General features: G+C 48.0%; 1 protein-coding gene across 4 annotated transcripts in view; it reads left to right on the top strand.

The window, feature by feature from the left end:
* The window catches only part of LOC118218847 (receptor-type tyrosine-protein phosphatase beta-like), a 49,140-nt gene that overhangs the window by 3,819 nt on the left and 19,782 nt on the right, over positions 1-25,539 (top strand). The window contains exons 3-19 of one of the 4 annotated variants that reach the window (XM_035401581.1): positions 1,853-1,920; positions 1,954-2,004; positions 7,984-8,257; positions 11,881-12,156; positions 12,687-12,944; positions 14,545-14,814; positions 15,775-16,044; positions 16,524-16,784; positions 17,434-17,700; positions 18,638-18,901; positions 19,320-19,583; positions 20,120-20,383; positions 21,099-21,362; positions 21,766-22,035; positions 22,289-22,552; positions 24,227-24,493; positions 25,148-25,438. In XM_035401581.1, the coding sequence (XP_035257472.1) occupies positions 1,853-1,920; positions 1,954-2,004; positions 7,984-8,257; positions 11,881-12,156; positions 12,687-12,944; positions 14,545-14,814; positions 15,775-16,044; positions 16,524-16,784; positions 17,434-17,700; positions 18,638-18,901; positions 19,320-19,583; positions 20,120-20,383; positions 21,099-21,362; positions 21,766-22,035; positions 22,289-22,552; positions 24,227-24,493; positions 25,148-25,438 (4,143 nt within the window). The other 3 variants (XM_035401580.1, XM_035401579.1, XM_035401582.1) reach the window with 3 other exon arrangements.

Raw genomic sequence — 25,539 nt, 5'->3', positions numbered from 1 at the left:
GCCTTCTGACCCCCCACCAGTGAGATTTCTCCAGGGGCGGCCACTCATCTCCACCCATCCCACCAGTGGGAAAAGCCCCTTGGTTGTGCACGTAGCGCCCCCTGCTGGTCCGGAGGTTAAAAGGCATTGCGGTAGGGCTGATGTGTTATATTTGAGCCGGGGTTGCACAGAGTTCACCCTGGCTGCGGCACCGCCCCACCCTGGCACTTTCTGTTAGGCCCCTCCCCTGATGTTCCACTCCAGCCAATCCAGGCTTGTCCCTCGAGATCACCCCATGTCCTGCTTCGTATCAGCAGTCATGCAGATGGGGCGTGGCTATTTTGGGGTCAAAGGGCAGTGAGGAGACATTGTGCCGTATATTTTCTGCTTTTATTTTGTCATTTTAATGTGAATTTGTGTTCAGTTCAGAATTCCATGTCTGACAAATATGCAGGAAGCCAAAATCCTACGTTTGGGCACCACAATGCAGCAACATTAACTCATTGCCAGAAGACAGGGCTTCTCTGTGAGGTGGAATATTTCTTTTTTATTTTCCAGGAGAGAGATACAGTCTGCCTTTCATTCCCTGTGCTATGTTCAGACAGGTAGAAAGCAGAGAGGGTGATAAGTAACAAAAAAGTACCGAAAGAAACACGACTGAAGAAGCACTATGACAGAAATTGAACCTCTGCCCATTTTTGGGGGTGGGGGAGGAGGAGGAGGAGGGGGGGTGTTGGACTGCACCACTCATCTTGCTGTAGACAGAGTATTTCTATTCTCTTCTGACTCCTGGGATAAATCTGTCAGTGCTTTGCGTCTAATTCGTAACAGGAAACCAATAAATACGGCGTAGCTGTCATAGAGCTACAAGGATTCGGTGACAGTGGGCACAATGGAAGGTCTCTTCACTACCAGTCTCTACAGAGCATGCTCACAGGGGGTCAGTCGGGCTCAATATCACTGTCGCCCTCAGGCTGTTAAAAACGTACGCTCCTGAAATGGTGTTGTGCCTTATGCATCTGGATTTAACGAAAGCTCGTCCAGTCTCACCAGGTTCAAGCATAGTATTGGCCAAAACAATTTGCCTGAAGCCTTTTCTTGTAGTTAAAAAAAAAAAAATCAGTTTGAAGCCATGGTAAGAAATTTTATTTTTGTAAAAACACTTCGGAATAAACACTAGCATATGTTCATACACATGATGCAATGCACAGCAAGAAAATAAAGACCTGTAACTTTTGTAAAATTGCACATTTGCTGACATTAGTAGCAAGGCTGGTAAGTTGACGTTGTTGCCAGTGAGCTGCTCACAGTGTGTGGTGCAGGCTGTGGTTCGGAGGGAAGGAGGGAGGGAGGGAGGGAGGGAAGGAGGGAGGGAGGGAGGGAGGGAGGGAAGGAAGGAGGGAGGGAGGGAGGGAACCCTAAAGAGACGACTTTGTTTGCGTGGGCTCTTTCCTTTGTTCTCTGAGGTGCACTTGGGCTAAATGGCGAAGTTTGGATTTCTTCTGATACGCCCCTCAATTGTGTTCCTGTTTCTAATTTGGTCCAGTTCAGAGAAGTTGTGACATTTTGCAGCGAGTCAAAGTGAAAACATGTAAAACGCCTGTGACATTTTCTTTTGAACTGAATGCACAATGCAAGGTCGGGGGCTGTGACCGGTTAAAGATTGTGTGCCTTAAGTGGATGGTTTTGAGTAGATGTTGCACAGTGGTTTAAAAAAAGTTTAGTTTTTTTTTTCAGCAGAAGGTCAAAGGATGAACTCCTGCAGTGCAGAGGTGTGGGTGGTTGTGTGTGGACATCGCGCTGTCTGGAGCGCGCTGACTTTCGTGGCAACCGAATGACTTTTTTTTCGTGACTTTGTTATTTTTATTTCCAGATTCCACTACGCTCCCCGCTGCCACTGCGGCTCCGTCCACGCCCAGCGCGGCCGCGGCCGGTCCCAGGGCGGCCTCCCCTCCCTTTCCCGGAAGCTTCCCTCCGTCCTGGAGCTGGCGGGTCGGCGGGATCGCGGCCACCCCGGTCACCACGGTAATCCGCACCGGCGACGTCATCAAGGCCCGGACCAGGAGGACCGGTACCACTGGCCTCTGGACTGGTACCGGCGCCGCGCTCACTGAGAGCTCGGGCCTCAGTGCTGGTTCAGCCACGCGCGCTGCCGTCGGCACCGAGAGACAGGCCCGCGCGCGGACCGCTACTGTCAGTGACGCCCTCTACCTGAGCACTGATGAGGAACAGGCACTTCCAAGGACCTCTGCAGCTCCTGTCACCCCTCTTACAACTTCTGTTACTCATATTACTGCTTCTATTGCCCCAGCTGCAACTTCTATTACCCCCACTGCAACTTCGATCACCCTTACTACAGTCCCTGTCACCAGTACAACAGCCCCTATCATTCTTACTCCAGGCGCTTTAGATCATGCCCTGACTGTTGCACCTCCTATCTCTTCTACAAATACTGCCAGTTTTACAGCTCCTGCAGGCAGTAATTTTGATATCTCTACTGCTAATCCCACCACTTTACTCAATGCTGTTATCTCTACTGTATCTGATATTGCTACTGCTAATCCCACCACTGATGACATCTCTACTGCTAATCCCACCAATTTGCTAACTGCTGATATCTTTACTGTATCTGATATTGCTACTGTTAATCTCACCACTGCTGATATTTCTACTGTATCTGATATTGCTACTGTTAATCTCGCCACTGCTGATATCTCTACTGTAGCTGATATTGATACTGTTAATCCTACCACTTTACTCAATGCTGATATCTCTACTGCAGCTGATATTGCTACTGCTAATCCCACCACATTGCTAACTGCTGATATCTCTACTATATCTGATATTGCTACTGTTAATCTCGCCGCTGCTGATATTTCTACTGTATCTGATATTGCTACTGTTAATCTCACCACTGCTGATATCTCTACTGTAGCTGATATTGATACTGTTAATCCTACCACTTTACTCAATGCTGATATCTCTACTGCAGCTGATATTGCTACTGCTAAACCCACCACATTGCTAACTGTTGATATGTCTACTGTAGCTGATACTGCTACTGATAATCCCACCACTGATGATATCTCTACTGCTAATCCCACCAATTTGCTAACTGCTGATATCTCTACTGTATCTGATATTGCTACTGTTAATCTCACTACTGCTGATATCTCTACTGTATCTGATATTGCTACTGTTAATCTCACCACTGCTGATATCTCTACTTTATCTGATATTGCTACTGCTAATCCCACCATTTTACTGACTGCTGATATCTCTACTGCTAACCCTACCACTTTACCCTCTGTTGATTTCTCTACTTCAGCTGATATCTCTGCTACTCTTTCCACCACCCCTCTAAGACCTGATATCTCTACTGCAACTGCTATCTCTACCACACCTTCCACTACATCTACTGCAATGCTGCCCACTTCATCTACTACAACTACTATCTCTACCACACATTCCACTACATCTACTGCAACTCCTGAACCTCCATCCACAACCACTGCAGCTCCTGCTACGACCTCAGCTTCTGCCGTGACCTCTGCGGCTCCTGCTACCACTGCAGCAGCGACCAGCACCGCCACCACAGAGCTCACATGGACCAGGAGGCACCCCACCACTACTGCCACAACCCAGCGGGTGAGTGGGGGGGTCTCACACTGCCCCTTTTGGCTCTTCTCTCTGACGTGACCAGCACTTTACCTCACAAAACCCCTCACAAGAGGGATTCTGGGAAACGTTGGCAGTTTCATAAACGTGAACCACATGTTTCTGAAATTTTGAGGATTTCCCCCAGAACCAATCTGTTTAATTTGGCAGGAAAATTGGTATGAACATGGACCATGGGGACCATGGGATTTCCCCACAACCGATCTTAACTGATCACAACCGTTAATTTGGCGGTAAAATTTGGCAAAGGTCACCAAGGCTTTCCTGGTCTTTTTTTTTTTTTTCCAGAGTTTCTTAAAACAGGTATACCCCTTTCAGCCCTAACCTGTATACTCATAATGCCCACAAATAGATTTTTAAGTGTAAGGGAATCTAAAAGGTCAGTAAAAAATCAAAGATTATAAAAGAGGATATTGGTGTCTCGCCGATAGCCATGTGATTAAGATTGATGTGTGAATTATGAGGGATGGGTGTCGGGGGGCAGTGTTGGGCGGGGGGGGGGGGGGGTTTGGCCTCTCCCTCTGGCTCCATAACACAATGGGAGGTCTTTCCATTTAACCCCCATGGCGCAAATATACTGCCAAAATGTGTTTACACGCTCGGGAAATCTCTAAGCTGAGAAATCACAGGTATCGCTCACTCATTGTGATTTTTAAAAAACCAAATGTATAAATAGCTGTGCTTCTTTAGATGAGTTTCAGTTCTCATTTATTATTTAACCTTAATCTTATTTTTCAGCAGTCTCGCTCTCTTTGTGCTCACATGGTCTTTAACAATAGTCTGGACCTGTACCCTGGTGCAATTAATACTTCATTTTATTCTGTTATTTTACAAATACTTTACGAATACTGTGGGCATAAATAAATAATTATTCAGGGGAAATAACTAAGGCTGCAAAACTAATGTAGAAATGACCCTGTTGTGTCTTGCGCATTGGGAATACATCATAAGGGCTGTATGGGGTATGCCTGTATTAATGTCAACATTTCCTCTGCTACTAATATCCATGCCTGTCCATTATGCAACCTTCCAATGCCTTTTCACTGCAGGTGACCACAGATGTTGTCCACCACCTCGAATGCATTTGCTATCCTGGCAAATGTACAGATTCTCTGGGCGTCCAATTCCCTAAATTACAAATGAATGGATATTATTTTGTACAATGGTGTTCCAGTCATTTTCAGTCAGTGGAGGTGTACCTAATCCAGTCTCCAGGCTACCTGGCTGGCTACAGTGATTTATGTTCCATTTTGTGATCAATTGTCAATTTTTCACCATTGCCTGTTGAACCTGGAAGAACTCTCATCCACAGTAGATCTGAAGAAAGCCAGAGTGGCTAGCTTAATCTTTTATCGACTGTTTACGCATTTTTATTTGAAATTGAGTGGGTCGCAATGTGTCTGTCAGCTGGCTAAAAGCCAGCCATGTCTATTTAAGGAAAATGAGGTTTTGATTGGACGGCGCTCCCATAACTTCAACGAATGGAAAGTCAGCGTCCAGTGTCCAGGGTACACAGACCGGCGTAACCGTGGAAAGGAAAACAGTTGCCAGGGCGATGTGCCGAGGTCTCGTCGCATTTTAATTTTATCGCAGTCTGGGACGGCCGTCCCTTCAACGGCGTGTGTTTCTTGGCACGGTCGGGTGTTATCTTTGCTCGGCCCCCTTCCATTGTGGAGGTCGCGGCTCGTGATCTCTGCGCGGCCGGGTCTGTGAGCGGGCTGTGTGCGAGGCCCCTCTTCCTCGCGATAAAAGCCGCCAAGCCTGTCCTATCCCCCCTCCCACTCTCCCACTCTCCCACTCCCACTAGCCCCCAACACCCCCCCCCCCCCCCCCCCCCCGAAGGTCAGGAAGCGATGGAAAGGGTTTCTGGGAGTGGCGACGGTCGGCTATTTAAGCACATCCGGGCCTCTCCTAGCACCACTTCCCCTCTCCTCTGTGTTTATGGAGAGAGCACCTTTGAAGAGCTGTGCGCTCAGTCTCACCGTCCGCTCAGTCTCACCGTCCGCTCAGTCTCACCGTCCGCTCAGTCTCACCGTCTGCTCAGTCTCACCATGCATTCAGTCTCACTGTCCGCTCAGTCTCACTGTCCGCTCAGTCTCACCGTGCGCTCAATCTCACTGCCCGCTCAGTCTCACTGTCCGCTCAGTCTTACCGTGTGCTCAGTCTCACTGCCCCCTCAGTCTCACTGTCCGCTCAGTCTCACCGTGTGCTCAGCCTCACCGTCCGCTCAGTCTCACTGCCCGCTCAGTCTCACCGTGCGTTCAGTCTCACTGTCCGCTCAGTCTCACTGTCCGCTCAGTCTCACCGTGCGCTCAGTCTCACTGCCCGCTCAGTCTCACCGTCCGCTCGGTCTCACCGTGTGCTCAGTCTCACTGCCCCCTCAGTCTCACCGTGTGCTCAATCTCACCATCCTCTCTCAGAAGAAAGGGTTCCAAAAGGGCTCCCCTGTGTCTCCGCAGAGGAACCCCGTCTAGTCCAAGGGTTCTTTTGTCGGGCAAAATGCTTCAATCTGGGAGGTTTCACACTTTTCACACCTACCATAGAGGGTTCCATAAAAAACACTAGGAAGGGTTCCCCTTTGTAGACAAGACAAATTACCCTTTTTTGAGTTTCATATTTCTTAATACATTTTTTAAAATTTAAATATGCTGGAACCCTATTGTATTGTATTTTTTATTTTTGTTACTATTTTTTTTTTTACAGCACTTTGTTTCTGCTTCCACCATTTTTTCATTATAATTATTGTCACTGCTCAGCTAAAATATACTTTGTTTTTATTTTAAAAGACATGATTTTAAAATATTAATGCATAATTGTTTTGTCAGTATAAACTTTTATAGTCTTAAAGAGGTGGGAGTCCTTGAACGATTTTCCCTGATTATGACTGGTCTAATAAGAATGCATATGGACTCACTGCTGGCCAGTGATATAGCTGACATTTGATTCAATTGGGTATTTAATTCAGATCATTTTATTTATTTATTATTTTGATTAGGCAAGGCGTATTTAACATATAAATTGGTACATAAATTGGTACAGCATCACATAAAGAGTGTTATAATGATTACACGATTAGTCTTAATTATGATTATAAGCCTAACAGGTGTTTGTAGTTCTGCTGATTAACAGATAAAACTGAGCCAAGCACAGTTTCAAGTATTCAGTTTTGTTCTCTAAAGTTACATGCAATCATTTTCCCTACCAATTGTTGTAAAAGTATGTTTTTTTTTACGTTTTATTGGATCGGAGTTCTGAAAGCACAGCAGACATTCCCCTACCCAAATTTACGCACGTATATTAGTAAACCGTTAAATTTTTAAAACGTGTAAAGGGGGAGACCTACAGAATTCGTTCAGAATGTAGCAGGTAATGAAAATACCGCAGTATGTCCTGACAGAATCTGACCTAAAGAAAACAAAGAATCGGGTCTCGAGAGAAAGTTCAAGCAGGAAGGAAAGCCGGGTGGGGCGCGTGAAGGAATCGGAGGACTGTTTAAGGTAGAAGCGTCTTCCAGTCAAGTGAAAGTCTAAGACTGCACCTCTGTGATTTGGACGTTTTTAGATACTGGTTCAATCTAATCTCGAGTTCTGAGCGCAAATTAATAGATTAGATACACAGGTTGGTAAAACCTACTAGAAATATTTCCAGAGAAAAAAAAAAAACATACATTCATTATAGGGAGAAAGAAATGAATTTATTCTAATCTATTTGATATTTTGACCTATTTTATCATTCCGAAATCTGGATTAATACTTTGGACAAAGACAAGGCCATTTTGTCTTGATTGAGGAAGTACATGAAAGCGGCTGCAGCAAGTCACCGTGTGTCAGAACTACAGTGTGGGAATGTCGAGAGACTGCGAGCTCAGATACTTCATCAACTTTTCCATAGATTGCACTCTAAATGCAACCTTCGGATTTCGCGTTTCTGGAGCGACCATGTTTTTGCCGTAATCTGCAACTAGAAGCAATTTTGGAAAAACGTAAACGGAAGAAAATAACACGGGAAAGTTTTTATATTCAGAAAATATTTTGTTTATTAGTTGATTTATTTTAACTTCAACTATTTTTGGATTCATTTTTTTTTTTTGTATTTTGATTCTATTTATTGAAGTGGATTATTTAAAACAACAATCGCAATGCTGAGATGTAGAACTGTTTGTTTTATACTTTGTGTAGCATTAATGTCTCTCCAGGTGAGTCATTGCTGAAGTTGACATCAAAATCTTCTTCTGTCGCTTATGTTATATAGCGCCTTGAACCTGTGGAAAATATTGAAATTAATTAAAGATATTCGTTAATGCTTTGCATTTCTTCCTTTTTATAGAGTGAGACGACCGAAGCTGTGAAGTGTAGCGTGAACCTGACCGAATCCAGCGTTAAAACAAACTTTGTCCTGCTAAAATGGACTACTCCGGGAGAAGCGTGCAATTTCAATGTGGTTTCCGTGAACAGCAGTTCTGCCACGAATTGTCCACGAGATGAAACCGACAGTCAGAAGTTTCAGTGCGAGATAGGGGATTTGGAACCCGGCACCTCGTACCACCTGGAAATTATATCAGAGAGTGACGGAGGGCGAACCAATGTGTCAGTGCAAACAGGTGAGTTGGCTGGATACCGTTATCTTCAATCCTGTAACATGCTCATGTAGGCAATATTTCTATATTTGTTTGCAATTAAATATTGAAGATCATGAGTTATCTTTTTTACATTTAATTCACTAATGCTGTTTTATTATGATTATTGTTCTCTAAAATTACTTTAATAATATGTCATTTTGCACATTATTATTTTGGTCATGCTACTGCTGAGTATTATTATTATTATTATTATTATTATTATTATTATTATTATTATTATTATTAGTAGTAGTAGTAGTAGTAGTAGTATTAGTATTCTTATTATTATTATTTGATGATGAGAGGGCATTAAACAATCAGTGTGGTGTACACATCATGTTCTTCATATATTTTCATTTAACTTTGGAATCCATATGTTCATGACATATGTTACATATAAGTATGTTGAAGTAAGATAAAATAAAAAATAAAAAATAAAAATAATAATAATAGTCACCGTCATCAGCATCAGCATCATAACAAATCTGTTGCCATCAAAAATGTATAGAAATTAATTTTTTATTATAAAACAAATCTAATGCTTCAAAATACTTCTGGAAGTGTCTGGGTGAAAGGCAGTTATTTATTTCCTCCCACCAAGCCTGTTAAGTTCATGAATCGATTTCTCTTCTCAGAACTCTCAGCCACCACCCGAAATATCCAGTGGTGTGTGCTGAACATCATGAGGCATGGGGTACTGCTGGTGCGGGGCAAACCAGGCAGTATAGAAGCCCTATGGAGCGTTATGGCAAACCAGGCAGTATAGAAGCCCTATGGAGCGTTATGGCAAACCAGGCAGTATAGAAGCCCTATGGAGCGTTATGGCAAACCAGGCAGTATAGAAGCCCTATGGAGCGTTATGGCAAACCAGGCAGTATAGAAGCCCTATGGAGCGTTATGGCAACCCAGACAGTATAGAAGCCCTATGGAGCGTTATGGCAAACCAGGCAGTATAGAGGCCCTTGGTGGTGTAATGGCAACCCAGACAGTATAGAAGCCCTGTGTTGCAGTATGGCAACCCAGACAGTATAAAAGTTGTATTTAGCGTTATGGCAACGCAGAGAGTATAGAAGCCTTTGGTGGCGTCATGGCCGCCTGTGATGGAAATGGCCTCTGCATAGGCAGTGAGTGGGAGCGGGGCTGCAGTTCAGACTGCGGGTCTCTTGGTTTGAGGGGTGAAGGTCTCTCTGTTTGGGGGTGCAGGTCTCTCGGTTTGAGGGGTGTGGGTCTCTTGGTTTGGGGGGTGCGGCTGAGACTGTGGGTCTCTCATTTTGAGGGGTGCTGTTCAGACTGCGGGTCTCTTGGTTTGAGGGGTGTGGGTCTCTTGGTTTGGGGGGTGCGGCTGAGACTGTGGGTCTCTCATTTTGAGGGGTGCTGTTCAGACTGCGGGTCTCTTGGTTTGAGGGGTGAAGGTCTCTCAGTTTGGGGGTGCAGGTCTCTCGGTTTGAGGGGTGTGGGTCTCTTGGTTTGGGGGGTGCGGCTGAGACTGTGGGTCTCTCATTTTGAGGGGTGCTGTTCAGACTGCGGGTCTCTTGGTTTGAGGGGTGTAGGTCTCTTGGTTTGGGGGGTGCGGCTGAGACTGTGGGTCTCTCATTTTGAGGGGTGCTGTTCAGACTGTGGGTCTCTTGGTTTGAGGGGTGTGGGTCTCTCAGTTTGAGGGGTGCTGGCCGCTCTCCAGGGCAGACGTGGGTAACAATGCGGATCGTCTAATCTTAAGTGTTTGTTTCCAGACAGGCCCCCCTCTCCCCGCCCACTTCCCGCCCCCATTGTTCCTTTGTTCTAACGGATGCAGAAGGGCCCAATGTTTGGCTTTTTGTGGGACAGATAGATTAGATAAAAAGTGCACTTCTGAACTTTACCTTCGAAGCACGCAACCTTTTTTTTTTTTGGTGAACCTCGAAGTTACTCTGCTTGTGGTTTAAAATCGATCTGGTATTTAAACCCTTTCTGAATGTTTTTCTATTTTAATTAGAATTTGAGGATTTTTTTTTTTTAGAATGATGAAAACATATGCTGCATCATAAAACCACTTTGTTTGGCAACGTGTTTAGAATGCGTTTAGTTAACTTTTTTGCTCAGTCCAATTAAAAACCAAGTACATGCTGTTCAAGAGTATAATTAACCATCGCTGTTATAAAAGTGAATGTGTGCCCTTGGAAATAGAATAAACTGCACTATATTGGAAATATATAAACCTTTTTGAAATTACAATGGTAAATATATTTCATAGCAGTGCAAAGAAAATGTCGATAATTAGCACGTTCTCTCAAACATTGTGGAAGTGTTGCAGTATGTTTAATGCAGTGTACTACAGTACAGTAGAACAGTGTATTTCCAGTGTAAGTGCAGTGTACTACTGTACAGTAGAACAGTGTATTTCCAGTGTAAGTGCAGCGTACTATAGTACAGTAGAACAGTGTATTCCCAGGGGTGAAGTGTACTATAGTACAGTAGAACAGTGTATTTCCAGTGTAAGTGCAGTGTACTACTGTACAGTAGAACAGTGTATTCCCAGGGGCGAAGTGTGCTTGAGAAAAGCAGCGGTGGGATTTATGGAGTGGTTCTCCATTGTTTCTCAAAGCCAAAGCGCAGATTCTCTGGGGCGCCAGGGAGGAAGCCGTAAAGAAAGAGTTCAAGGTTCAGTGCCGGGCGAAGTCGGGGGGGTGAGGAGGGGGACGGGATGGAGGACGGGGGGACGGGGGGAGTGCTGGCAGTGCCCAAAGGTCCCGCTTTCAGTAGTGCGCCCCACTCTGGCCTGCCCCAAAAAACGTCCCCCCTCCTTTCTTGTCCCGTATCCTGTGGGAGTCCCTCCCTGCTCGGCCCCCCTGCACGGAAGCTCCCGCTGCCCCGGCCCGAAGCCGCAGCCGAACAATCTTATCGCCGTCCGCAAAACCTCGGCCCCCGCGGCCTCTCCAGCGCGGCACAGAATAAACAATGTGCTCCGTCCTACTTCTCCTTTTTTTTTATACCAGAATGCTGGTAAATAACAGAAAAAAAAAAAAAAAACGTACTGTATACAATTTGGCTTGTGAATGAATAAAAATACACAGGGATTATTAATACTGATATTTTACATCAGTGACACAGTATAAAACTCTGGTCTCGGATGGCCGCAGCGTACAGGCTTTTAGGGTTTGTTTGAATACTCGGTCAGTTTAGGCCTTAGAGGCAGGGTGTGTGGTGTGATTAATTAAACTATGGGTGGAGTTCTGCAGTGTCTGAGGTTTTGTGTCATTTCCTTTTCTGTCGGTGGCCTGTTTAGGCTTGGGAAATAAGGTGTTTGGGCCTCTTTGCCTGTCAGATTGAAATGAATCGTTTGAGTATTGAAGCGCAAAAAAGCACAGCAGATACTGAGCCCCTACAGGACTGGAATCCGACACACCTGATCTAATCAATGACTGGACACTTGGAGCATGTGTGAGTGTGTGGTTATGTGTGTATGTGGGTGTGCGTGTATATGTGGGTGTGTGTGTGTGCGTGTGTGGGTGTGAGTGTGGGTGTGGGTGTGTGTGTGTGCGTGTGCGTGTGCGTGTGTGAGTGTGAGTGTGAGTGTGAGTGTGCGTGTGCGTGTGCGTCCCACTGAAGGTGTGCCCCTCTCCCCTCAGATCCCCAGGAGCCGGCCCATCTGGTGGCCCTCCCTGACGGTGGCGGGGCGGCAGGTCTGCTGGTGTCCTGGCCGCGCTCGCCGGGGCGGGTGGACTGGTATGAGCTCACGCTGGAGGGCGCGGCGACGGGCGAGACCCGGACCACCCGGGTCACGGGCACCGCCGCCCCCCAGTCCGGCTTCACCGCCCTCACCCCCGGCACGCTCTACTCCCTCAGGCTGGTGGCCGTCGCCGGGAACAGGACCTCCCCGGCGGTGGTGACCTCTGCCGCTACAGGTACCCGCCTCGTCTGCCCCGCGTGAACACGACAGCTGACTGGGGTTTGCGGGTTTGAATCCCAAGTGGCACGGTACTGTCCAGAAAAACACCATTTCCCTGTTCTGGCAGCAAGAATAGAGTTTCAGTAATAATCCATGGTTCCCAAACTATTTAATCTCAGGCTGTCCTTAAAAAGGCAATCCTTTGGCTGACAATCCTCATCTCAGTAAACTGGTTAATGTTTAACCCCTAACTCAAACCACAGTCTGGGTACCGTGGGTTGATGGCAGTTGTATGTTAAGGTGTCATTATTAACATTTAATGTGGATTTCTTACGCTGTCTTTTCCCTCTTGTCTTTAAACACAATGACGAGAGTGGCTCCTCCTATTTGCGACCTGAGATGTTTGGAGAATACCCCCGAAACAGCCCGTTAGCCCCCTGCCTCTTATTGAGGGTGTTCATGTGGAATTCTGCAGACTGTTTGGATGGTCAATCAGTAGAAATGACTCGCACTAATTCCCCAACTTTCTGTGTGTTTGGTTCCCAGCTCCTTCGGCCGTCAGGGGCCTACAGCTGTCCACCACCTCCGACAGCCTGGGTGTTTCCTGGCAGCCGGGCCCAGGGAGAGTGGAGCGTTACAGGCTGCTGCTGAGGGACGCCGACGGCCTGGTCCGGAACCTCACGCTCCAGAGCGGCGCCACCTCCCACAGCCTGACCGGCCTAGTGCCGGGTCGCCCTTACAACGTCTCCGTGGTGACGGAAGCCGAGGGGCTCCAGAACTCCGCCTCCAAGCAGGCTCGCACAGGTGAGGGACGTCGCCGTCGGGAAAAAAAAAAAAAAGATGACTTCCTGTCTCGGCTGGGGTCAAACTCCTTGCTGTGGTTGCCATGGCGCCCCATGGCCAGCGTAGGAGGAAATTGGGAAGCTCTCCCTTTAAGGCAGTGGCGCCCAATCATGTGCCCATGGAGTATGCTGGTTTTCATTCCAACCAATCACTATGTCTGCTGATTTCGCGAATTAGTTTCCTCCTCTCTGGTTGAAGGTGTGTTAACTAGTGAAATCAGCGGGGGTAGCGATTGGTTGGAATGAAAGCTCTCTGTGGCACATGACTTGGCACCACAGCCTTAAATCTGCGATATGCCTTCCCCCGGTGTTTTAAAAAAAGTGTATATTCCTCTTGCATTCATGCCTCTCACACGAATACCCTTTATCAACTATTAAGGAAAGTAGATATCCAATTGTTGTGGCTGAACATTGTTGGGATGTTGAATAACCAAACCTTCCCCAGAAGGGGAAGGGGAAGAACATTCTTTGCCAAAATGGCTCTCAAAATGCAATCTCAAAAGTGACAGGTTTTCCTATCAAATCTTACAGGATTTGATTAATGATCCATTAGCGGATTGTCCTGTCCTGTCCTGTAGAGGGGAAATTTGGCAGCGCCCGTGCCCAGGTGCGGGGTCCTGTAGGACGCGAGGGGGAGGGCGTGTCCCCTAATGAACTGAGCGCACAGCTCTTTGTTTTTCGCTTTTCCACACGCCCCGCTCTTTGTAACCGCTTCCAAGATATTTTCAGCAGCCGCCCTCCGCCCTTCCTCGGCTGTCCGCCCGCGATTTGGTGAAGGCGTCTCAGGACCCCCCCCCCCATCCCCTCTCCCCCCCACCACCTCCATCCCGTCCAAAATCTTCCCATGCTGTTCCCTGTTCTGCCTCGTTATCGTTTGCCCCCCCTGCCCTCTCCAACCCAAACCAACTCCTTTGTGTCTTCTGTTCAAACCCCTTTGTTTGGGACACACACACACACACACACACACACAGAAAGACACACAGTTTACGCTTCTCAAACTGTGTGTCTTTCTGTGTGTGCTTTACAGTCTGAGTAATATTGCTCTTCTGTCAACGTATCCCAGTATGTTTTGCCCTGTAACATGAATCCCATGACCTGCTGGTCTTCTTCTACAGTTGTTATACCCAATATAGAATTCAAGGCAAAACTGCAAGATGTATTTTCTCTATCATTTTGATGAGAAGTGAATTAATGCAAGAAAACTCTTTGCCTTGTCCCTCTGCTACAGTGTGCAGAAAGTTTAAATCCTGAAAAGTATTTATGCTCATTTTTAAATTGAATGTTTTTAAGCGTACCACGTATATGTGTGGTACAGTATTTGAATACCCAGTCTATTCACTATACTTTCTGCACATCCCTGAGGTCTTTGATAGTAATAAGGGATGCGGTCTGTACTGCACATCCGTCTGTCGCTTGGTGACCTTGTTGACCTGCTGTGTCGTAAGGAGTCTGTTGGTGCCACTTGGATGTGTCCGTTGCTATGACGAACGGCACAGAGGAAAATTCTGGGTTTGATTGTTGCCATGGTGATCTGACATGACTCCCCCCCCCCCCCGCCTTAGCCCCCGCCACGGTGCTGGACCTGAAGCTGCTGAACAACGGCAGCCGGGACTCCCTGACCGCCGCCTGGGCCCCGCCCCCCGGCGACGCGGACGGCTTCCTGGTGACCCTCTCCGCCGCGGGCGCGGGCCCGGCCCCCCAGGAGCAGGCCCTCCCCGCCGGGGCCTCGCGGGCCCTGTTCACCGGCCTGGCGCCCGGCCGCGAGCACCGCGTCTCCGTCCGCACCCAGAGCGGCGAGCTGTCCGCCGAGACGCGGGCCACGGGCCGGACAGGTGAGCCCCCCCCCGCGCTCCGGACCCCGGCCTGGACCTGAGCCACACTTAACACTTAAGACTTAACACTTAAGACTTAACACTTAAGACTTAAGACCTTATCTTCATTTATTCTCTCAAGTACAAAATATTCACTTGCTTTAAGTTACTTTTTGCTTGACAATTAGATTGTCTTGAAATTAGTGAAACTGTCTCACTTCATCGGCTATCTTTTTGTCTTATTTAGCAATATAAGATTATATATAATAAATAAAATTTTTAGTCTTAAGTTTGACTTATTGATTGGTTTTTGCAGTGTAGCACACGTCCAGGTGCTTCTCCAGCTTGCTACTGCACCGTTAGCTTGTCCCAGCTGAGAGAAAGGGGAAGGGTCATTACAGGTGTTGACACACCTCTGTATAAGCACCTGGAATCACTCTCTTAAATACAGGGTCTTTTACCTCTCAGCTCTGTGAATGTTCAGAATTTCTCCTAAAGTACTTTGCGGCTGTCTAGATACTCCCACTGCAATTAGTCTGACTAGGTTCATTATTTTGCCTACTATCTAGAATTGGGATCTCAGGCATTGGAGGGCTGCAGACTCTGCTGGTTTGTGGTGCGTTTCAGCCCTTAAGTGCTTAATTGAAGTGGAATGGCTCACTGGTCCGCACACCTTGTTTCCAAGCCGTAAAATGGCTGCCGTTTGAAAGGAAACCACAAAAAAACCTGCAGACGCTGCAGCCCTCTAAGGCTGGAGTTTGGACATCCCTTTAAACAATAAGGAAAAATTTACGAGTCTCGCTGAGCGAATGGAAGTGACAGCGTGTGATGGGTGTGGCAGGGTGCGAGACGTGTGGCAACGTGTGATTGGCGGTGCAGGGTGAGGGATGTGGTGGGTGAATTTTGGCGTGGACAGGGCACTGATGTCACTGTACTGTTTGTTTCGGGTGCCGTCATCCCGTCCCCCTGTCTGTACTCCAGTTCCAGACTCGGTCAGCCAGTTGGCCATGGTGGGCCTCGGTGAGCCGGGCGCCCTGAAGATGACGTGGGCTCCCCCTAGAGGCGACTGGGAGAACTACCGCGTCCTGCTGTTCAACAACTCCGTGGCGCTGGTGAACAAGACCGCGAAGAAGACCGTGCGGGAGTTCACCTTCTCAGGCCTGACCCTGGTCCCTGGGAGGCTGTACACGGCCGCCGTCGCCGTGGAGACCGGAGGCCTGAGCACCACCGCACACTGCCGGGGCAGACTAGGTACGGCGTTCCATTTCATAAAAAACACCACTGCGTTATGCAACATCATTAATATCTATAACTCTCAGATTGACTTCAGAGTAAATCTCTTTCGAGTCTACCGTATGTATAATTAGGAACTTAGGTTCAACAAAAAAGGAAACTTGATTTATGAAGCCACTATCATTGAGTGTTGGGCCTCCCTGTGTGGGGAGTATGACCTGAGTATGCCCTGTTGCCATGGATATGAGCACTTGTCGGATATGAAACATGCTGTTCCAGGGGTCCTTTCAGAATAACTAACAGTGGCTCATTTGGGTTCTGTTTTGTGGTGTTTGAAGGACGTGACATGTGGATGATGTCAGCATGCAGCTGCTCCAATCAGTGGATGACTGCTCATAATATGGTGACAGGGGGTGCTGTCTGCTCTGCTGATATTTAGTGATGTTTCACCTCCTCCTCTCTCCTCCTCCTCCTCCTCCTCCTCCTCTCTCCCTCAGCTCCCCGGCCGGTCCAGCAGCTGCACATCCGCCACGCGGACGAGACGTCGCTGAGCGCCATGTGGAACCAGGCCTGGTCCGAGCGGGACAACCAGACGGTGCTGCTGCAGCAGGGCGGGGCCACCGTGGCCGAGCGCCAGCTGTCCCGGGACATGAGGGAGTGCACCTTCAACGTGCTCGTGCCCGGGCGCCAGTACTCCATCCTGGTCGCCACCAACAGCGGGGACCTCAGCAGCTCCGCCTCCGTGACGGGGAGGACGGGTGAGCCGTCCGCCGCGTTTGCCTGTCGGGATTACCCTTCACAGTAAAACAAAATCGAATCAAATTTAAATTGAGAGTCGCATGAAAATTATAAATCACATTACAATTCTTAGGCTTATTTAAAATGCTTCAATTTTGAAAAGTCCATATTTTGCATGCCGTTGGAAACTAGGTCAGTTTCCGCTTTCTGCTAAACGTGGTTATGATGGGGATTGGGGGCTGAAACAACTGACCCGGGGACAGCATCCATATCCAGGAATACTGATTTAAGTCATTTTACAGAGATTTATCACGTCCAAACACCAGTTTTTCTTTGGTGTGGTCTTTCGGGTGCTTTTGTGTCTTTGAAAGCGCAGATTGATTAAGGGTGTGTGTGCGTGTGCGTGTGCGTGTGTGTGTGCGTGTGTGTGTGTGTGTGTGTGCGTGTGCGTGTGCGTGTGTGTGTGTGTGTGTGTGTGTGTGCGCGCGTGCATGTGTGTGTGTGCGCGCGCGCGCGTGTGTGCGTGTGTGTGTGTGTGTGTGTGTGTGTGTGTGTGTGTGTTTGTGTGTTTGTGTGCGTGCGTGTGTGTGTGCGTGTGTGCGTGTGTGCGTGTGCGTGCGTGCGCGCGTGTGTGTGTGCGTGTGTGTGTGTGTGTGTGTGTGTGTGCAGTTCCCGCTGAAGTGAAGAACCTGCGCGTGAGTAACCAGGGCCGCACGGACAGCCTGCAGACCAGCTGGGAGTGCGCCGCGGGCGACGTGGACTCCTACCGCCTCCTGCTGGTGCACGACAGCATCGTCATCAAGAACGAGAGCGTCCCGAACGTCACCGCCGCCTACCACTTCCACTCGCTCAAGCCCGGCGCCCTCTACAGGGTGGTGGTGACCACCGTCAGCGGCGGCCTCGCCTCCCGCCAGACCGTCGCCGAGGGACGCACAGGTACGAGGCACCTGCGCCGTCGTCATGGCGACACTGACGCGGGTCTGTGACAAGCTGGTTAGAGCGTAGGTTTCAAACTGCGTTTTATGTTGGACAAATTCTTCTGAAATGTCTTTGTACTTTCAGGTATCTTTGTGACCCTGTTGCCATTAATTGATCATTATTATGATGCCAATTTGATTGATCTCCATCTTAGTGGTAGACCCATAGTAATCAAATTGCAATTGCTGGTATTTGAATAGCAGAGCTTTCATAGCCCAAATATAAAAATTTTATTGTAATTATAAAAATGTAAAATACCTCGGAGTCGTACATCACATCTTGTATAAGATCTGTTACGTAACGCTGCATGTGAACAGGTACATTTCCATATATGAGAAAAACTAACAAGTCTGGAGCCATTGGCCTGGGAATTGAGGGCAAGATCGCTACAGCGATAAATATTGTTTTCCAATTTGACAGGAATTTCAGGAATGTTCAGGAAGCTCTGTATGCACAACAAAAAAAGTCAAGGTCTTTCTTCAAAGACTTCCTGATAGGATTGTTATTTTCCTGCAGGACTCTTGGCTATTTTGAGCAACAGTGCCCTCTGTAATGTCTGGGACAAAGACATATTTTTCTGTATTGCTACAGCTCCTGGGTCCTTTTTTTTTCTCATTTGGGAATCAGGGAAAATTAGATATACTGCCCTCCAGCATACTGATAACTTTTCTACTTCTGTGTCAAAATTATCATTTGTTGTCACGTTTTATTCATCTTATAGCAGATTGTAAGCAGATTAAGTTGTTGATCACTGAGGAACTCACTGAAGTGCACTTGGCTGTGCCTTCTTGTGTACTGTGTGCGATTGCAGGAGCAAGAGTGTGAATAGGGATTTTGCCCCCCCTTAAACCCCCCAATCTCATTATGTGTTGCCCCCTGCCCCCCCCCCCCTCAGTGCCCGCGGCCGTAGGCGAGGTGACGGTCAGCAACAACGGGCGCATGGACTTCCTGAGCGTGTCCTGGCGCCCGGCGGCGGGCGACGTGGACAGCTACCTGGTGAGCCTGCGGTACCGGGAGCGGACGGTGCACACGCTGGCCGTGTCCAAGGCCAGCCCCGAGTGCGTCTTCAGCTCCCTGGTGTCCGGGCGCCTCTACGACATCTCCATCGCCTCGCGCAGCGGCAGCTACGAGAACCACACCGTGGTGCAGGAGCGCACCCGTAGGTCCCCCCCCCCGTCTCCCCTGCTCCCAGTAACTCAGCAGCTGATTGGTCAAAACACAACTCTACGTATTATATGTGAATACTGTTTGCCCCTCCCAAATGCCACTAACGTAGAAGCCTATTGGCTGCCCTGGTACACTCCCGTGCTTGCTGTTGCTTCATATACTCAATCAATTAGCTAGCAGTCCTTCATTTTTTGTTTCTAACAATATTTGTTCAACAGTGTTACTAAAGCTCACAATTACTTTAGCTGAATATTTTTTAAACTTCAGGGCCAACTGCACAAGCATTATGACAGTATATAACATGGTGTGTGACTGGTTAAAAAAGGACTTCTTGATAAAGAGGGAGGTAATTACACCTGGCTCCTCCCCCCCCCCCCCCCCCCCCCCCCCTTCCCCCCTCCATTACCCAGAACCCTCCAGCGTGCAGAACCCCACGGCGATCCACTCCGCCCGAGACGACTACCTGAAGGTGTACTGGCGCCACGCGGCCGGAGACTTCGACTTCTACCAGGTGGCCATCAAGCACAACAACGTCTTCCAGCAGAACAAGACGGTGCCCAAGTCCCAGAGCGAGTGCGTCTTCACCTCCCTGGTGCCCGGCCGGCTGTACTCCGTCATCATCAGCACCTGGAGCGGCCAGTACGAGGCCAGCGTGTCCACGGACGGGCGGACGTGTGAGTGAAAAACTTTATTTAAATTGTTCCTTTTTGAACTTGTGAACTTTAAACGAGGAAAAAAGATGTTTTAGAAGGCCTGAATGTGTTAGTGTGGCGTCTCTGTCGTGTGGTTTAATGATTAGGTGATTTGGTGACTGGGCTTGTAACCAATAGTTTGCAGGTTTGGCCTTCAGGTAAAACACTGTTGTTGTACTTTTGAGCAAGGTATTTAACCTGAATTGCCTCAGTGTGTAATGGGTACTACATAAAAGAAAATGCATTTTTTTAAAAATTAACAGCTGTGTAAGTCACTCTGGATAAAAGTGTTTTTTGAGTGTCAGTAATGTGATGCCACGTAATGTCTCTGTGTGATGTAATGCCTCTGTGTGGTGTCATGTAATGCCTCTGTGATGTAATGTAATGTCTTTGTGTGATGTAATGCCTCTGTGTGATGTCATGTAATGTCATGTGCAATGTAATGCCTCTGTGTGATGTCATGTGATGCCTCTGTGATGTAATGTAATGTCATGTGCGATGTGATGCGTGTCCCGCAGTCCCTGCCACCGTGAGGAACCTGTCCCTGGCCGAGAGCGGGACGGAGGTCCTGCGGGTGACGTGGGCGGCGGCCCCGGGCGACGTGGACCACTACGAGGTGCAGCTGCTCTTCAGCGACATGAAGGTGTTCCCGCCCGTCACCCTGAGCCACGCGGCCGGGGAGTGCAGCCTGGCCAACCTCACGCCCGGCCGCCTCTACAAGGTGGTGGTGTCCACCTTCAGCGGGCCCAACCAGAGGGCCCAGTTCATCGAGGGCCGGACCGGTCAGTGGGCCCCGGGGACAGGGGTGGGATGGTTACATTTCTGGTGGTTTTTTGGTTCAATGCTATGGTACGGTCGTGCCACCTTGAGGTGGTATCCTATAGGTGCAGTACATACAATTGTATCCCTAGCCTGCAATGCATGCTGTAATTCATTTGCACCTTTTTTTCTCGTAAAAGGTTTTTATTAGTTCCTGAATAAAACATAATTGTACTTTTAGGGTACAGTTAGGAACTTTGGTCCTTAAAGAACTAAAAAATGCGCCTTTGTTTCTGAGCGAGTGGCAAAGCAGGAATTACAGCAGTGCACAATGTGTAACATTAGCTCTGTGAGTCATTTTAAATTCATATGCCATTCCTCTTTTATTGCTAGCCGAGAATAAGTGCTGTACATTTATACCTCTATATATAGTTTCCTTATTGAATAGGAGTATTGATTCCAAATTGCCAGTGTTACAGTAGTGACGCTAATGGCATTTGTGGAAGTGCACAGTACACATCCCTTTGATAATGATGGATTTTGCTGAATAAAGTTAAAGATTTATCAGAGTGCACTGAGTCAGCGAAACTCCCAACTGCTTTCTTCAAAGACAGAATGTGCATAACCTCCTGGAGTAGAAACTAGGCTGTATCTATGATCCAAGGCAATTAATCAAAGAAGCCATTTTACTTCACATGCCTTCCTCTCCATCTAATGTTGGCTTCTATCTCCCTCTAGTGCCCAGTAAGGTGAAAAACATCCACGTGAGCAACAACGGGCAGGGCACCAGCCTGAAGATCAACTGGGCCCCGGGCCAGGGGGACGTGGACAGCTACTCGGTCTCTCTGTCCCTGGGGGCCCGCGTGCTGGACACCCGCCCCGTCCCCAAACACGTCCACGAGCAGGGCTTCCAGAACCTTCAGCCGGGCCAGCAGTATGATGTCACGGTGCAGTCCATCAGCGGGGGCCTGGTCAACAACAACACAGCCAGCGGGAGGACTGGTGAGGGCAGGGAGTGTGTGTGTCGGTGTGTGTGTGTGTGAGTGTGTGTGTGTGTGTGAGTAGGGGTGTGTGTGTGTGTGTGTGAGTGAGTGAGTGTGTGAGTGAGTGTGTGAGTAGGGGTGTGTGTGTGTGTGTGTGTGTGAGTGAGTGTGTGTGTGTGTGTTCATGTTCATGCAAACAAGAGAATAAGAAACACATACTGCTGGGGTACCAACAGGGATTTGGGGCCCCATGAAAAAATATGTGACATATTGTATACTGTTGGATCTGTAGGAGGATATCAACCATAAAAGAGGAACAGCTACAAACAGAGCACACAGCGCTTTGCATTATGGGATTGAAACGTGTCGGTGTGTGTGTGAACCGGTCCAAACTGGCTGCCGTCGCTCCTCTCTCTCCCCAGTGCCCTCCTCCGTCACAGGGCTGCAGGTGGACAACAAGCACACCACCTGCAGCCTGCTGGCCACCTGGCGGGCCGGGGCCGGCGTCGCCGACGGCTACAGCCTCCGCCTCCTGGACGAGCGGGGCGCCCTGGTGGCCAACGGGTCCCAGCCCGCGGGTGCCGCCCAGCACCGCTTCGACCGCCTGACCGCCGGGAAGAAGTACCGGCTGCAGGTGCACACCGTCAGCGGCGGGATACAGAGCGAGGCGGCCGTCGCCGAAGGAAGAACACGTAATACGCCCTCTTCACTTTTCATAGAAGAGCATATGATCATATGATCCACACAATGGATGCTACACAGCTACCATTTTGATTTATCTGTAAATCCTCTCTGTCCTGCCTCTGAAGAATAAGCTTAATCTAGCAGAATAGCAGCAGTTAAACACAGAATTATATGAGATTGTATGATATTGAGTGTGTGTTGAGGATTAATCACTGTTCTTTGTGTGTGTGTGTGTGTGTGTGTGTGGTGTGTGTACCCCAGGTCCAGCAGCGGTCAGTGGCCTGTCCATCAAAGCCAACGGCACCAGGAGCCTGTCGTTCGGCTGGGCCGCCCCGGAGGGGGAGTTCGAGGCGTTCGACATCTACCTGTACAGCGCCGACGAGACGCTGCAGGACCGCCAGCACGGGCAGCGCGGCGACCGCGACTGCCTCTTCAGCGACCTGCAGCCGGGGACCCTGTACAAGGCCGTGGTCCTGACCCGCAGCGGGGAGCAGACCAACGACTCCTCCGTCTGGGCCCGGACAGGTGAGGGGGAGGGGTTGGGTGGTCTGTCAATCACGCCAGGCTTAAAGGGACGGTTCGCATTTTTTTTAGACATGGGTGTGCTGAGTTATGTAATAAACTGGGGTACATGTCGGGCTCAAGCCCTCATGATTTGGAAACAAATTGCTCTTTCTCTGTTAGCCATTAGCTTTGTTAGCCAAATAGCACTGATTTAATAGGGGCTTAAAATCACCACCTGACTGCTATTGAACTCATTCAACCCTAACGGGTTTTTGTCCGGTTTTCACTACCTTTAGTTTTCTTTTACAGTTTTTTTCCATGGTAATTAATAAACACATTATCAATAAACCAAACTTAAACACTTTCTTGTATGTTTATTCGCTTGCATAAATACACTTTAAATTAATGTTATTTGGCTAAAAAAAAAAAAGATAATGGCTTACAGACAATGAGGTAGGGCTTGAGCCCAACATGTACCCCAATTTATTATAGCATTTGAGGTGAGAAACTCATCGGATCTGGGTCCGTAAATGTGAACTGTCCCTTTAAAGGCTTTGCTTCCCAGTTGAACACCTGAACTGAATACCACAGAGACCTCTCTCAGGTTCTTGTGAGTGTGTTTTTAGTTCACAGTTCACTCTGCATGACTTTGAAGCTAATAGAAAGTTCTTTTTCTTTTCTTTTCAAAGTCATAGAAATAAAAATTGAGGGGGAAACGGCAGTCGGCAGTTGCTTATCGAATGTGAGATATTGGTTTTTCGCTGCATTGTTGAGCTACAATGTACAATATGCAATTTCATAGCCGAGCAGGTACAATCTAAATGCAAATAAATCTCATGCATCATTTCCTTTTATTTATTTATGCTGTCCTTTAATAATGTGGAATAACTCTCAATTTTTTCACTTGTAAATTATTCATATTATACATAACAGTGTTCAGGATGTTGTGTCTGGATATTTATTAATTATGTATGGTTGGCAGATTTTGACTTTTTTCAATCGGAAGTTTATTTCTTGAACATTTTTCGATCTTCATAAACATTATCTTTGTGATAATCACATTATCCAAGCCTATCCTTCTACAGAATTGAACAATTTAATGAAAGACAGCATGTACAGACGTGTAATACGTGTATTTTCAATCTCTGTCATTATTGAAATGATCCTGCATTATATATTCTCAGAAGAGAGGAATGCAGATTTTTATAATAATGCATAACGATAATGATTAAGACATTGTAATAATAGGTAATAATATTGACAAAGAAATAACAATGCATAATAAGAATTGTGAAAAATATTTAAAATTATGCATAATAACAGTGGTGAAGTATTGATAATAATGCATAATAACAGTGGGTAAAGTAGTGATATTGCATAATAACAATGATAAGATATTGATAATAATGCATAATAACAGTGGGAAAGTAGTGATATTGCATAGTAACAGTGATAAGATATTGATAATAATGCATAATAACAGTGATAAGATATTGATAATATTGCATAATAACAATGATAAGATATTGATAATAATGCATAATAACAGTGGGTAAAGTAGTGATATTGCATAATAACAGTGATAAGATATTGATAATAGTGCATAATAACAGTGATAAGATATTGATAATAAAGCATAATAACAGTGGTGAAGTATTAATAATAGTGCTGGTGGTTTTCCTGTGTCTCTGGCAGTTCCCGCTTCGGTGACCGGGTTGTCGGCGCAGAACCGTAACCATAGCGACAGGCTGTGGCTGAGCTGGGAGCAGGCGCCGGGCGAGGTGGGCGGGTACCTGGTGTCGCTCCGGAACCCGGACGGCTCCCAGCAGGCCGAGGGGCAGCTGGGGGCGGAGCAGACGGAGCACGAGTTCCCGGGCCTGGTGCCGGGGCGGCTGTACACCGCCGTGGTGCTCACCCGCAGCGGCGAGCTGGTCAACGCCGCCACCGTCGCCGGGAGGACCGGTGAGCTCGACCGGCATCGCCGATTCACTCCGACCGCATCGAAACGACCGGGTCGCCTCGTTTAAAGCACATGACCCGCCGGGCCCATCTGCAACCGCAACTGAATGAGTTATATACTGTGTTTAGAAAGGCCCAATCAGATACACTTTGATAAACAGTGTCAATTATACAACATACACTTTGATAAACACGGTGGATTATAATGTATAACACCATAAAGGACTTATACAACACACACTTTTATAAACACGGTGAATTATAATGTATGACACTATAAAAGACTTACACGACACACTTTTAGGAACACTGTGAATTATAATGTAAAAATAACACTATAAAAAACTCTTACACTTTTATGATTGAAAAAACATGGCTATGAGGCTGAGTATCTCTCTCTCTCTCTCTCTCTCTCTCTCTCTCTCTCTCTCCCTCTCCCTCTCCCTCTCCCTCTCTGTCTCTGTCTCTCTCCCTCTCGCTCTCTCTCTCTCTCTCTCTCTCTCTCTCTCTCTCTGTCTCTGTCTCTGTCTCTGTCTCTGTCTCTCTCTCTCTCTCTCTCTCTCTCTCTCTCTCTCTCTCTCTCTCTCTCTCTCTCTCTCTCTCTCTCCCCCCCTCTCTCTCTCTCTCTCTCTCTCTCTCTCTCCCTCTCTCTCTCAGCTCCCAAGCCTCCCACCTCGGTGTCGTTCGGCGGGGTGACGAACACGTCGCTGGAGATCACCTGGACGGCGCCGGCCGGCACCGACTACGACGACTTCGCCCTGGAGTGGGCGCCGCGGGACCCGCTGTCCGTCTTCGACCCGTACCAAGCCCCCGGCTCCAGCACCCGCACGCTGCGCGGCCTGTACCCCGGCCGCCTGTACCGCTTCAGCGTCCGCACAGTCAGCGGGGGCGCGGCCGGGGCCGGGGAGCCCGCCTACAGCCTGCCAATCAGCCAGAGCATCAGGACAAGTAGGTGGAGCTCGCAGGGAGGGGGCGTGGGCTCAGTTCTGGGCGCGGCCGTTTCAATTCGATCGGAGTTCGGAGGTTCGGTCCATTTTAATGAATGGTGT

The sequence above is a fragment of the Anguilla anguilla genome, chromosome 19, assembly GCF_013347855.1.
Source record: "Anguilla anguilla isolate fAngAng1 chromosome 19, fAngAng1.pri, whole genome shotgun sequence".
Taxonomy (NCBI): domain Eukaryota; kingdom Metazoa; phylum Chordata; class Actinopteri; order Anguilliformes; family Anguillidae; genus Anguilla; species Anguilla anguilla.
Note: the sequence above shows the minus strand (reverse complement) of the source record. Positions and strands in the feature narration are given on the sequence as shown.